This window comes from Nerophis lumbriciformis, linkage group LG23, assembly GCF_033978685.3.
Source record: "Nerophis lumbriciformis linkage group LG23, RoL_Nlum_v2.1, whole genome shotgun sequence".
NCBI lineage: Eukaryota > Metazoa > Chordata > Actinopteri > Syngnathiformes > Syngnathidae > Nerophis > Nerophis lumbriciformis.
Window position 1 is genome coordinate 42,682,662 of NC_084570.2, and position 13,630 is coordinate 42,696,291.

The following is a 13,630-nucleotide window of genomic DNA, read 5'->3' on the forward strand; positions in this document are numbered from 1 at the left end:
GGCTAATTGTGTGCCCTCGTCTCTGATAGGCCCTGAGGAAGACGCCTCCGCCCACACCCCCTCACGAGAGGCTGTCACCATGGCGACCACCCCCCACAGCACACACAGGGGAGGAGGAGGAGGAGACAGGAGAAGGAGGATGAAGACCAGAGGAAGCAAACCAAGAAGCAGAAGGGGAGGGCCTCCTGATCTGGACCTGGACCTGGTGGAGGAGGAAGAGAAGAAGAGGAGGATGAGAGAGAAGAGGAAGATGAGAGAGGAGAGGAGTGGCAAAATGAGGGAGGAGGAGGAGGGCGACGCCGAGTATTGTGGGAGCTCGGCCACTCCTCAGCAAGCGGCCTTCTCCTTCCTGATGCCGCTGGACGCCGCTCAAGACAGCCAATCAGACGACAGCCAATCAGGCACCAGCGTAGCGCAGGCTTCTGATTGGACGAGAGCTGGGCCGATGCGGGAAGAGGCTCCGGGCCCCTGGCTGGAGCCCAGCCCACACAACCTCTCGCAGGTTCTGACTGGCCGTCGTCTCAGTGGGCGGGGCCTAGCGGGTGGACTCTCCCTCTGATAGGAGGATTTTTTAATTGTCATTTTAAGGGCTTTTCTGGCTAAGACCCGCCTCTTCCTGCATGTGATTGGACGCTCTGAGGAGGTGGTGGGCGGGACAAGAGGCGTGGCCAATGACACTTTTAAAAAGCATATGCAAAGAACTTGGCTGAACTTTGACCTCAACCCTTCCAAGCATGTCATTTTTTTTTATTTTTCTAAAAGGAAATAACCTTGATATATGACCACTATAGAGAATAGAAACTACTTGCTTGCTTGTGATGAAAAACCTTTAGAAGTTGAACTAGAGCCATACACACGTCGCTACGGCGACCACTATAGCAACAGCCAAGATGGCCGACGTCCTGCAGCTAAGTGGTAACAAAGTGCCTCGTTGACTTCCCCAGCAAGATGTCCGCCCCCCAAACCCTCCACTTCCTGTCTCTTTTATGGCCTGATGAAACTTTCAACAAATGATTAAACATTTTAATGCTTTTCTTCTGTCTTGTCTTGAGGACAAAATAACTACAAGTCCCACAATGCACTGCAGTGAGGCCCTGCCCCCCTTTGCCATACTTTATTTCTTTGCAGCGGTCACAGGCAGGAGGCGTGTCTCCGCAGCAGTGCAGGGTCCACCACGCTCTTCTCCAGGGGGAGGTCTGTGGAGAAATCGGGGGGCGGAGCCTGCATCCGCTGGTGGGGATGGCCGCCGCCCCTCTGAGGGATGGGCAGCTCAGAGTGGTGGGCGGGTAGAGGCGGGCGGAAAAAGTAGGCGTGGACCAGAGCCTGCGGGACGAGGAGTCTTGTCATTGGACGCCGAACGGATGCTTCCTATCTCTCACCTGGTGGGCAGCGCATCGCCGTTTTGACGGATAAACCAGGAACTTGTAGAGCAGGTGGATGGCCTCGGGGGAGGAGTCAGGGACGAGCTCCTCCAATGGGATGGCGGGATTCTCTTTGAAGGTGATTTTGTTGTAATCTGGCAAGTCCACCATTTCCTGCACGTGCACGGATCACCTGTTCTTATACTTTGTGTGTGTGTGTGTGTGTGTGTGTGTGTGTGTGTGTGGTTCTTACAGGCCAGGTGTCACGCGTGGGCGTCCCCAGCACCCTGAGGACACAACATAGCTGCTCGATGTCGTTCTCCCCAGGAAACAGAGGAGACGAGTTCAGCAATTCCCCAAAAATACAACCTACTGCCCTGCAACACACACACACATAAGTATTACCATTGTTGTCATGTCGTAAACAACGCTATTAGCATTGTTGACATATCAGCATTGTTGGCATGTCGTGAACAACGCAGGTAGCATTGTTGACATATTAGTATTGTTGACATATTAGCATTGTTGTCATGTCGTGAACAACGCGAGTAACATTGTTGACATATTAGCATTGTTGTCATGTCGTAACACAACGCGAGTAGCATTGCTGACGTATTAGCATTGTTGTCATGTCGTACACAACGCAAGTAGCATGGCTTGTGCAGCCCTTTGAGGGCTATATAAATAAACATTGATTGATTGATTGATAGCATTGTTGACATATTAGCATTGTTGTCATGTAGTGAACAACGCGAGTAGCATTGTTGACGTATTAGCATTGTTGTCATGTCGTAACAACGCTATTAGCATTGTTGACGTATCAGCATTGTTGTCGTGTCGTGGACAATGCTACTAGCATTGTTGACATAATTGTTGGCAAGTCATGGGTAACGCTAGAAGCATTGCCGAATTATTAGCATTGTTGACATGCTGTGGACAACGCTAGTACCATTGCTGACATATTAGCATTGTTGTAATGTCGTGAAAAACGCTAGTAGCATTGTTGACATATTAGCATTGTTGTCATGTCGTGAACAACACTATTAGCATTGTTGACGTATCAGCATTGTTGTCGTGTCGTGGACAATGTTACTAGCATTGTTGACCTAATTGTTGGCAAGTCATGGGTAACGCTAGAAGCATTGCCGAATTATTAGCATTGTTGACATGCTGTGGACAACGCTAGTAGCATTGCTGACATATTAGCATTGTTGTCATGTCGTGAACAACGCTATTAGCATTGCTGACATATTAGCATTGTTGTCATGTCGTGAACAACGCTATTAGCATTGCTGACATATTAGCATTGTTGTCATGTCGTGAACAACGCAAGTAGCATTGTTGACATATTAGCATTGTTGTCATGTCATAACACAAAGCGAGTAGCATTGTTGACATATTAGCATTGTTGTCATGTCATGAACAACGCGAGTAGCATTGTTGACATATTAGCATTGTTGACCAACTTACCACAGGTCGACCCCCATGTCGTACTTTCTGGCTCCATACAGCAATTCAGGAGCACGATACCACCTACACGTGCACGCACACGCACACGCACACGCACACACACACATTTAAACAAAGCAAGGCGCGATGCTTGACAAGTACCATACGGTGTCACCTGGTGGCCACCTGGTGGCTGTACAGTCGCTCTCGGTTCTGGCTGAGGAGGCGGGCTAGACCGAAGTCGGCGATCTTTAGGTGTCCCGAGGAGCTGATGAGGAGGTTGGCAGGCTTCAGGTCCTGCAGGCGGACAGGAAGTGGTCAAGGCTTTTATTGTGACGGGGCAGGATGGGCGTGTGCGCTCACTCGGTGCATGATGTTGTTGTGATGCAGGAAGGCCACGCCCTTCAGCAGCATCAGCATGTAACCTTTGACCTGCGCCGGGGTCAGAGGGCGCTGGGAGTTCCTGATGACCTCAGAGAGGTCGGAGAGCATGAAGTCAAAGACCAGGACGAAGCCTGTCCCGTGAGGGAAGACCTCCTTCAGCGCCACCACCTGCGGACAAAGAAGAGTGACCCCTGACCCCAGCGGCGCAGCACAGAGTCTCCCTCACATGCTGGTTGTCCTGGATCTCCTGCAGGGCCTTGATCTCTCGCAGGGCCTGGTTGGGCACGCCGTCCTCCAGGCGCCTCAGAGCCACCTTCTTCAGCGCCACCGTCTGGCCCGTCTGATACAATGCATGCCCGGTTAGCATTTCAGCGAGTCAGCACAAAGTGTGATGCGTCACCTCGATGTGCTTGGCCTTGAACACGATGCCGTGAGCGCCTTCTCCCACACGGCCCAGAATACTGTACTGCTCCATGGTCCACAGGACACCACAACGAGAGTCGAGTAATCTAAATATCGATAGCAAGGGTGGTATCAGTGTGCGCGGAAAAATTAACATACTTAATCCACCAAAGTGCGGCCTGTAGCTCATGTTTAGCACAATCGTTCGCAGTCTGATATTAGCATGCTAGCTTTTTTGCTAATTTGCAGGTATACACGTAAGCGTCAAATATTTTGTTACTCCACGAATTATACCTGTTAGAATGCTAGCTTTTATGCTAATTTGCAGGTATACACCTCAGCGTCAAATATTTTGTTACTCCACGAATGATACCTGTTAGCATGCTAACTTTTATGCTAATTTGCAGGTATACACCTCAGCCATCCATCCATCCATCTTCAACCGCTTATCCAGAATCGGGTCGCGGGGACAACAGCTCCAGCAGAGACCCCCAGACTTCCCTCTCCAGAGCAACATTAGCAACTTCCTCCTGGGGAATCCCGAAGCGTTCCCAGGCCAGAGAGGAGATGTAATCCCCCCATCTGGTCCTTGGCCTGCCCCGGGGTCTCCTCCCAGTGGGACGTGCAATGAGGACCTCCCTAGGGAGACGCTCGTGAGGCATCCGCACAAGATGCCCGAACCACCAAGCGAAGGACAGCGTCTCTACTCCGATTCTCTCTCGGGTGACTGAACCTCTCACCCTATCTCTAAGGGAGATGTCAGCCACCCTTCTGAGGAAACTCATTTCGGCCGCTTGTATCCGCAATCTTATTCTTTCGGTCATGACCCACACTTCATGACCATAGGTGAGAGTAGGAATGTAGACAGCTCGGTAGACCGAGAGCTTTGTCTTCTGGCTTAGCTCTGGTTTCGTCACAACAGTGCGGCAGAGAGACTGCAATACTGCCCCAGCTGCTCCGATTCTCCGGCTGATTTCCCTCTCCATCTTTCCCTCACTCGTGAACAAGACCCCGAGATACTTAAACTCCTCCACCTGGGACAGAATGTCGTTCTCTACCTGGACTGTACAAGTCATCGGTTTCCTGCTGAGTACCATGGCCTCAGATTTGGAGATGCTGATCCTCATTCCAGTCGCTGAACACTCGGCTGCGAACCGATCCAGTGAGAGCTGAAGGTCACGAACCGAAGGTGCCATCAGGACCACATCATCTGCAAACAGCAGTGACGCAACCTTTAGCCCCCCCCAGACGTATACCCTCTTCGCCATGGTCACGACTCTGCCTAGAAGTCCTGTCCATGAAAATCACAAACAGGATAGGTGACAGAGCGCAGCCCTGGCGGAGACCAACCCCCACTGGAAACGGATCCGACTTACATCCAAGCACCCGGACACAACTCTCGCTTTGGTTGTACAGCGATTGGATGGCCCTCAGCAGGGTCCCCCTCACCCCGTACTCCCTCAGCACCTCCCACAAGATCTCCCGGGGGACCCTGTCATACGCTTTCTCCAAATCCACAAAGCACATGTAGACTGGATAGGCATACTCCCAGGCCTTCTCCAGGATTCCTGCAAGAGTAAAGAGCTGGTCAGTTGTTCCACGACCAGGACGGAATCCACATTGCTCCTCTTGAATCTGAGGTTCGACTATCGGCCGGACCCTACTTTCCAGTACCTTGGCGTAAACTTTCCCAGGGAGGCTGAGTAGTGTGATACCCCTGTAATTAAGACACACCCTCTGGTCCCCCATTTTTGAATAGGGGAACCACCACCCCAGTCTGCCACTCCCTCGGCACTGTCCCAGACTTCCACGCAATGTTGAAAAGGCGTATCAACCAAGACAGCCCCTCAACACCCAGAGCCTTCAGCATTTCTGGACGGATCTCGTCAACCCCCGGAGCTTTGCCACTGTGGAGTTGTCTAACTACCTTAGTGACTTCACTCCGAGAGATCGACGTCGATCCCCCATCATCCTCAGGCTCCGCTCCTGTCAGGGAGGGTGTGTCTGATATAGTTGGGTTCAGGAGTTCCTCAAAGTGGTCTTTCCAACACCCTACAACTTCCTCACTTGAAGTCAGCAGAGTCCCATCCTTGCTGCACACAGCTGGGATGGTTCCCTGCTACCCCCTCCTGAGGTGCCTTATGGTCTTCGAGAACAGCTTTGGTGCCGCCCGATAGTCCTTCTCCATGGATTCCCCGAACTGCTCCCACACCCTCTGCTTAGCCTTGTCCACAGCCACGGCCGCTGCCCTTCCGGCCTGTCGGTACCTTGCAACTGCCTCCGGAGTCCCCTGGGATAACATACCCCGGTAAGACTCCTTCTTCAGTCGGACGGCTTCCCTGACCACCGCTGTCCACCAGGGTGTTCGAGGGTTACTGCCCCTTGAGGCACCTAAGACCTTATGGCCACAGCTCGCAGTTGCAGCTTTAGCAATAGAGGCTTTGAACATTGCCCATTCCTGTTCAATGTCCCCAACCTCCACAGGGATGGCAGCGAAGTCCCGCCGGAGGTGGGAGTTGAAGTCCTTCCGGACAGAGGACTCCTCCAAATGTTCCCAGTTCACCCGCACTACATGCTTGGGTTTGCCAGGTCTGTCCAGAGGTTTCCCCCGCCATCTGACCCAACTCACCACCAGATGGTGATCAGTTGGCAGTTCAGCCCCTCTCTTCACCCGAGTGTCCAAAACATACGGCCTCAGATCAGCTGATACGATTACAAAATCGATCATTGATCTTTGGCCTAGGGTGCTCTGGTACCAGGTACACCTATGAGCATCCTTATGCTTGAACATGGTGTTTGTAATCGCAAGTCCATGACTAGCACAGAAGTGCAATAACAATCCACCACTCAGGTTCAGATCAGGGAGACCGTTCCTCCCAATCACGCCAGTCCAAGTATCACTGTCATTGCCCACGTGCGCGTTGAAGTCCCCCAGCAAGACTATGGAATCCCCTGCTGGCGCCCCATACAGGACCCCATGCAAGGTATCCAAGAAGGCCGAATACTCTGAAGTCTTGTTTGGTGCGTACGCACAAACAACAGTCAGAGTTTCCCCCCCTCCAACCCTAAGGCGAAGGGAGGCGACCCTCTTGTCCACTAGAGTGAAGTCCATCGTACAGGCACTCAGCCGGGGACTCGTGAGTATCCCTCACACCCTGAGCAACTCCAGAAGTGAACAAGGTCCATCCCTTGTCCAGGAGTGTGGTTTCAGAGCCCTTGCTATGCGTAGAGGTAAGCACCACCAGATCCAACCGGTAGCGCTCCACCTCCCACACCAGCTCAGGCTCCTTCCCCACCAGCGTAGAGACGTTCCACGTCCCAAAAGTCAGCCTCTGCTGCCCCCAATTGGTCCGTCTGGGGGCTCCACTTTCACTGCCATCCACTTGGCAGCGCACCCGACCCCACTGGTTCCGACCGCGGGTGGTGGGCCCACGTGGCGGGTAGGATGGTGTGTCCAGGTAGCTTCTTCCGGCTCTGTTGCTAGCCCGGCCACCAGGCGCTCGCTGACGAGCCCTGCCTCCGGAGCTGGGCCCTGGGCTTATTCCGGGCCGGGTAACGCATCCTCTCTTAGTTTCTTTCATGGGGGGTATCGTAACCCTGATGGGGGGGCATTCGGGTGCTACACCTTGCCCAAGGGTGACCCGGAACTATGTAAGGCAGGGCCGTTCAACTCCCTGAGGCTTTATACAAGCCCACATACCTATATACACCTCAGTGTCAAATATTTTGTTACTCCACGAATGATACCTGTTAGCATGTTAAGGTTAGCATGCTAGCTTTTTTGCTAATTTGCAAGTATACATCACAGCGTCAAATATTTTGTTACTCCACGAATGATACCTGTTAGCATGCTAGCTTTTATAGTAATTTGCAGGTATACACCTCAGCGTAAAATATTTTGTTACTCCACAAATGATACCTGTTAGCATGCTAAGGTTAGTATGCTAGTTGTTTGGTTTTTTTAAACTCATTTAGTAGGGTCTACACCTCAGTCATATTTTGGTACTTGATGCATGCTAACGTTAGCGGGCTAGTATTCTAAACAAAATTTTCAAGCACACACCTCAAAGTCATATATATTGTAGGGGTGCACAAAAAAATCGATTCCCATCTGGATCGCACGTTTTATTCATCCCGATTCTAAATCGATTCATAATTTTTTTAAATCAATTTAAAAATAAATGAATAAAATATGTATCAATATTTATTTTTTGTTTTTTTATAACAATCAAATTTCAAAACAAAGTTTTGGGACCATTTCTATGCAACCAGAAGCAGTTTTTCCTAACCTGTAACATGTTTTGAAAAAGTTGTTTTATCATTTTTATAGCAAATAATACATTAGAAGGCATCAGGTTGCATAGAGAATCCTGTTGAATCAATTCTGATTCGAATCGTTACCCCAGGAATTGGATCAAATCATTAGGTGCCCGAAGATTCACACTCCTAAATGTTGGTACTTGACACATGTTACGGTTAATATTTTAACATCCTAACATTAGCAAGCCAGATTTTATAGCTAAATTAGCAGGTCTACAACTCAGTGTCAAATATTCTGTTATTTGACGAATGATACCTGTTGGCATGCTAACCTTAGTATGCTAGCTTTCTTAAGTTATTAGTGTAAATATACACCTCTGTCATAATTTGGTACTTAATGCATGCTAACATTAGCATTTTACACAATGTTTTCCAGGTACACATCTCAGAGTAATATATTTTGGTATTTGACACATGTTACGGTTAACATTTTAGCATGCTAAAACAAGAGTGCTAGATTTTATTTTTTTTAGCTAATTTAGCAGGCATACGCTTCAGTGTCATATATTTTAGTATTTCATTAATGCAAACTCTAAGCTAGCTATTGTTAACATAGTAGTGTTCGCATGCTATCTTTTTTTTAGCTCATTTTGCTCATATTTTCTGTTACTTGATGCTAGCTGGTCAGTGTTAACTGTTAGTATTACAGTTCGGCTTTGGATCGTCAGCATTCACACAAAATTGTTTTTTCTAGCTCTTTAAAAAAAACATCTACATGTTGTACTGGTTTTGAAGGTGAAAACTACCAAAATGGACCCCGGATACTTTGATTTGTCAGTCTGTGGCGCTCAGTGGAAATGTTTGGGAACTTTTTCAACGCTAGTAGCATTTGTTGGTATATTAGCTATTAGCATTGTTGACAATTCATGGACAACGTTAGTAGCATTGTTGACATGTATCGCAAATGCGTTTACTTGTTATAAACATATTATATTTATAGTATATTATATACAGTCGCGATCAAAAGTTTACATACACTTGTAAAGAACATAATGTCATGGCTGTCTTGAGTTTCCAATAATTTCTACAACTCTTATTTTTTTGTAATAGAGTGATTGGAGCACATACTTGTTGGTCACAAAAAACATTCATGAAGTTTGGTTCTTTTATGAATTTATTATGGGTCTACTGAAAATGTGAGCAAATCTTCTGGGTCAAAAGTATACATAAAGCAATGTAAATATTTGGTTACATGTCCCTTGGCAAGTTTCACTGCAATAAGGTACTTTTGGTAGCCATCCACAAGCTTCTGCTTGAATTTTTGACCACTCCTCTTGACAAAATTGGTGCAGTTCAGCTACATATGTTGGTTTTCTGACATGGACTTGTTTCTTCAGCATTGTCCACACGTTTAAGTCAGGACTTTGGGAAGGCCATTCTAAAACCTTAATTCTAGCCTGATTTAGCCATTTCTTTACCACTTTTGACGCGTGTTTGGGGTCATTGTCCTGTTGGAACACCCAACTGTGCCCAAGACCCAACCTCCGAGCTGATGATTTTAGGTTGTCCTGAAGAATTTGGAGGTAATCCTACTTTTTCATTGTCCCATTTACTCTCTGTAAAGCACCAGTTCCATTGGCAGCAAAACAGGCCCAGAGCATAATACTACCACCACCATGCTTGACGGTAGGAGTGGTGTTCCTGGGATTAGAGGCCTCACCATTTCTCCTCCAAACATATTGCTGGGTATTGTGGCCAAACAGCTGAATTTTTGTTTCATCTGACCACAGAACTTTCCTCCAGAAGGTCTTATCTTTGTCCATGTGATGTCAGATGAAACAAAAAATTAGCTGTTTGGCCACAATACCCAGCAATATGTTTGGAGGAGAAAAGGTAAGGCCTTTAATCCCAGGAACACCATGTCTACCGTCAAGCATGGTGGTGGTAGTATTATGCTCTGGGCCTGTTTTGCTGCCAATGGAACTGGTGCTTTACAGAAAGTAAATGGGACAATGAACAAGGAGAATTACCTCCAAATTCTTCAGGACAACCTAAAATCATCAGCCCGGAGGTTGGGTCTTGGGCGCAGTAGGGTGTTCCAACAGGACAATGACCCCAAACACATGTCAAAAGTGGTAAAGGAATGGCTAAATCAAGCTACAATTAAGGTTTTAGAATGGCCTTCCTACAGTCCTGACTTAAATGTGTGGACAATGCTGAAGAAACTAAGTCCATGTCAGAAAACCAACAAATTTAGCTGAACTGCACCAATTTTGTCAAGAGGAGTGGTCAAAAATTCAACCAGGAGCTTGCCAGAAGCTTGTGGATTGCAGCGAAACTTGCCAAGGGACATGTAACCAAATATTAACATTGCTGTATGAATACTTTTGACCCAGCAGATTTGGTCACATTTTCAGTAGACCCATAATAAATTCATAAAAGAATCAAACTTCATGAATGTATGTGCTCCAATCACTCTATCACAAAAAAAATAAGAGTTGTAGAAATGATTGGAAACTCAAGACAGCCATGACATGATGTTCTTTAAAGAAGTGCATGTCAACTTTTGACCACGACTGTATGTATTACTTGTTATTATATACATGCACAATTAGGCGGTATCGTCCCCCCAAACGTGAACAATAAAGCACTCAGTAGGCGCATTCCGGTGTCCAAGTGTTAAGTATTATAAAAATATATATTTGGAGTAAAAATCACTGACCTTCGACAGTCGAATACTTCAGACGGGCTGTGGTTGCCTAGGTAACCTGCTGGCTATGCTACAATTCCGTTGTTGCGCTAAAAAGCAACATGTTGTATGGTTAAAACACGCAGTTGAGACATCATGTAATGTTATATATATAACAAAGTATCCAACATCAAGGGGTAGAAATATAATCAAACGAGATCGGTCTTTGGACGCAAGCCGTCCGCCATGTTTGTTTACGCTTACACTTCTTCGTCTGGTCTCTGACATGCGCACAAGACAACCCATTTTTATCTTCCGCCACCTAGTGGACGGTAGTATATGACCACATGCATGAGGCGTGGCAGTCAAACTGCAGTCGACCTTCTAATTCATATCCTAATAGTTAACATGCTAACATTAACATTGCGACTTATTTGGTCATTTTACAACCTGAGAGTCATATAACTCGCAGTAATTGTAACATATGCTAACTTTTAACATGCTATTTTTGTAAAAAACTCATTTTGCAGTCGTGCATCTCAGAGTCATATCACTTGGTAGCACTTGTGACACATGCTAACTGCTAGCATACTCCATTTATTTTGCTACTTTTGCAACTGTTTACCCCAAAGTCTTATACGTTGGTACTTGACATATGCTAACTCTTTTAGCTAATTTTTCAACCATTTACCCCAGAGTCATACACTTGGCACTTTATATATGCTAACATTAGCTTGCTGGCTTTTTTTTTGCTAATTTTACAACCGTTTACCTCAGTCATACAACTTGGTACCTGACATATGCTAACTGTTAGCATGCTAAAACTATTATACTATTTTTCAAGCTAATTTTGCAGCCGTACATCTCAAGAGTCATATCATTTGGTACCTGACCCATGCTAAACGTTAACATGCTCCATTTATTTTGCTACTTTAGCAACCGTTTACCCCAAAGTCGTATAACTAGGTACTTTCAGTGACGTGCGGTGAGGTTGATGGCTGGTGAGGCACTGACTTCATCACAGTCATATTTACAAACATATGAACCCTAAAGAGTATCTTATTCACCATTTGATTGGCAGCAGTTAACGGGTTATGTTTAAAAGCTCATACCAGCATTCTTCCCTGCTTGGCACTCAGCATCAAGGCTTGGAATTGGGGGTTAAATCACCAAAAATTATTCCCGGGTGCGGCGCCGCTGCTGCCCACTGCTCCCCTCACCTCCCAGGGGGTGATCAAGGGGATGGGTCAAATGCAGAGGACACATTTCATTACACCTAGTGTGTGTGTGTGGCAATCATTGGTACTTTAACTTAACTTTAACTTTACACATACAAACTGTAGCACACAAAAAAGCACATTTACCTAATTAAAAAAAACGTTATTATGGTCTTACCTTTACTTATAAATGAAGTCCATGCGCCGCTGTTGTGCTGGATTAATGCACCCCCTGACGGGAGTGTTATATCAACTAAAGCCCTCACTTCAACTTTCCACGTGCAAGATTGAATCTATTTAAAAAAGTGTAACCGAGGGTTTATAAATGTCGCCTCTACTGTATGAAACTACAAAATAACAAACACGGAGGCTCCAGTTTACACGAGGACCACTTTATTTACCTTCTTTCAAAAATCTCCGCTCCACTCCAACGTGTCATCACTTCCGCTCTTAGCGCCTTCAAAATAAGAGCTCAAGGCATATACTGTATAACAGCGCATAACAGGAACTTAACATCACAAAGAGGAAAGCCCATAAAAATAGGTTACAAAAGTTATTTAATAAGAAGCCAAAAAGTGAAAAAACAATAATGTTCGTGTTGGAGGAGTTGTGAATTAGGTACACCTGCAGTCTGCAGGTGTACCTAATGTTGTGGCCCTGCAGTCATTCACAACTCCTCCAACACGAACATTATTGTTTTTGCACTTTTTGGCTTCTTATGAAATAACTTTTTTAAATAGATTCAATCTTGCACGTGGAAAGTTTAAGTGTGGGCTTTAGTTGATATAACACTCCCGTCAGGGGGTGCATTCTACGGCGGGGGTGCAGTAGGCGGGATTACTGCGAGCCTCAGCCAGTGCGTCTTTTGCAGCCGTTTTATGATCGCTCAGCACAAGAAATACGTTACACACATACAGTTGTTGACAAAATACACTGTACATTATATACCTCAGCTAACTAAACTATGGAAATGTATAATATAATTCATATAGCAATACAGTCTCACTGCACAGCAGGCCAGCAGTTAGCCGAGTCCGCAATCCATGTTGAGGCACAACGCAGTGACGTGCCTCAACTGGCTGCTGATCACCGCACCGTCTCTTCTCAGTATTTGAACGGCAAATGTGAAAATACTGCGATTTTAAATAAAAATAATCTAAAACTGGTGAAGTTAAATAGAAAATAACTTTATAATATAATCACTGGATACATATAACAATTTAATAAACATTTTTTCTTTTTACATTTTTTTTCTTTCCATGACTGCACGTCACTGGGTACATTACATATGCTAACTCTTTTAGCTAATTTTTCAACCATTTACCCCAGTCATACAACTTGGCACTTTATATATGCTAACTGTTAGCATGCTAACATTAGCGCGCTGGCTTTTTTTGTGCAAATTTTACAACCGTTTACTTCAGTCATACAACTTTGTACCTGACATATGCTAACTGTTAGCATGCTAAAACGAATATACTATTTTTTAAGCTAATTTTGCAGCCGTGCATCTCAGAGTCATATCACTTGGTATGTGACATATGCTAACTGTTTGCATGCTAACATTAACATGCTAATTGTTAAATCTAATTTTACAGTCGTACATCTGTGTCATATAAATTGGTACGTGACACATGCTAACCATTAGTATACTACATTTTTTATGCAAATTTTACAACCGTTTACCCCAAAGTCATATAACTTGGCACATGACATATTCTAACACTTTTAGCTCACTTTTCAGCCGTTTACCCCAGAGCCATATAACTTGGTACTTGACATATGCTAACATTTTAGCAAATTTTTCAAACATTTACCGCAGAGTCATATAACGTGGCACTTTGTATATGCTAACTGTTACCATGCTA

The 13,630-nt window shown here is 45.8% G+C and overlaps 2 protein-coding genes across 2 annotated transcripts in view; one reads left to right on the plus strand and one right to left on the minus strand.

The window, feature by feature from the left end:
* LOC133622643 (membrane-associated guanylate kinase, WW and PDZ domain-containing protein 3-like) overlaps positions 1-1,032 on the plus strand; it is a 30,957-nt gene extending 29,925 nt beyond the window's left edge. The window contains exon 21 of the mRNA XM_072915919.1: positions 30-1,032. Coding sequence (XP_072772020.1) covers positions 30-559 — 530 coding nt within the window. The 3' untranslated portion in view covers positions 560-1,032. The remainder of the gene's footprint in view (positions 1-29) is intronic.
* On the minus strand, positions 1,010-10,812 carry cdk20 (cyclin dependent kinase 20). The gene is made up of 9 exons (XM_061985489.2): positions 10,579-10,812; positions 3,595-3,703; positions 3,421-3,534; positions 3,174-3,362; positions 2,986-3,107; positions 2,832-2,894; positions 1,615-1,738; positions 1,380-1,535; positions 1,010-1,323 (listed from the first exon to the last, which is right to left on the minus strand). Exons 2-9 carry the CDS (start codon positions 3,667-3,669, stop codon positions 1,132-1,134), a joined length of 1,035 nt encoding a protein of 344 aa, XP_061841473.1. The 5' UTR covers positions 3,670-3,703; positions 10,579-10,812; the 3' UTR covers positions 1,010-1,131.
* Between the last annotated feature and the right edge of the window lie 2,818 nt (positions 10,813-13,630).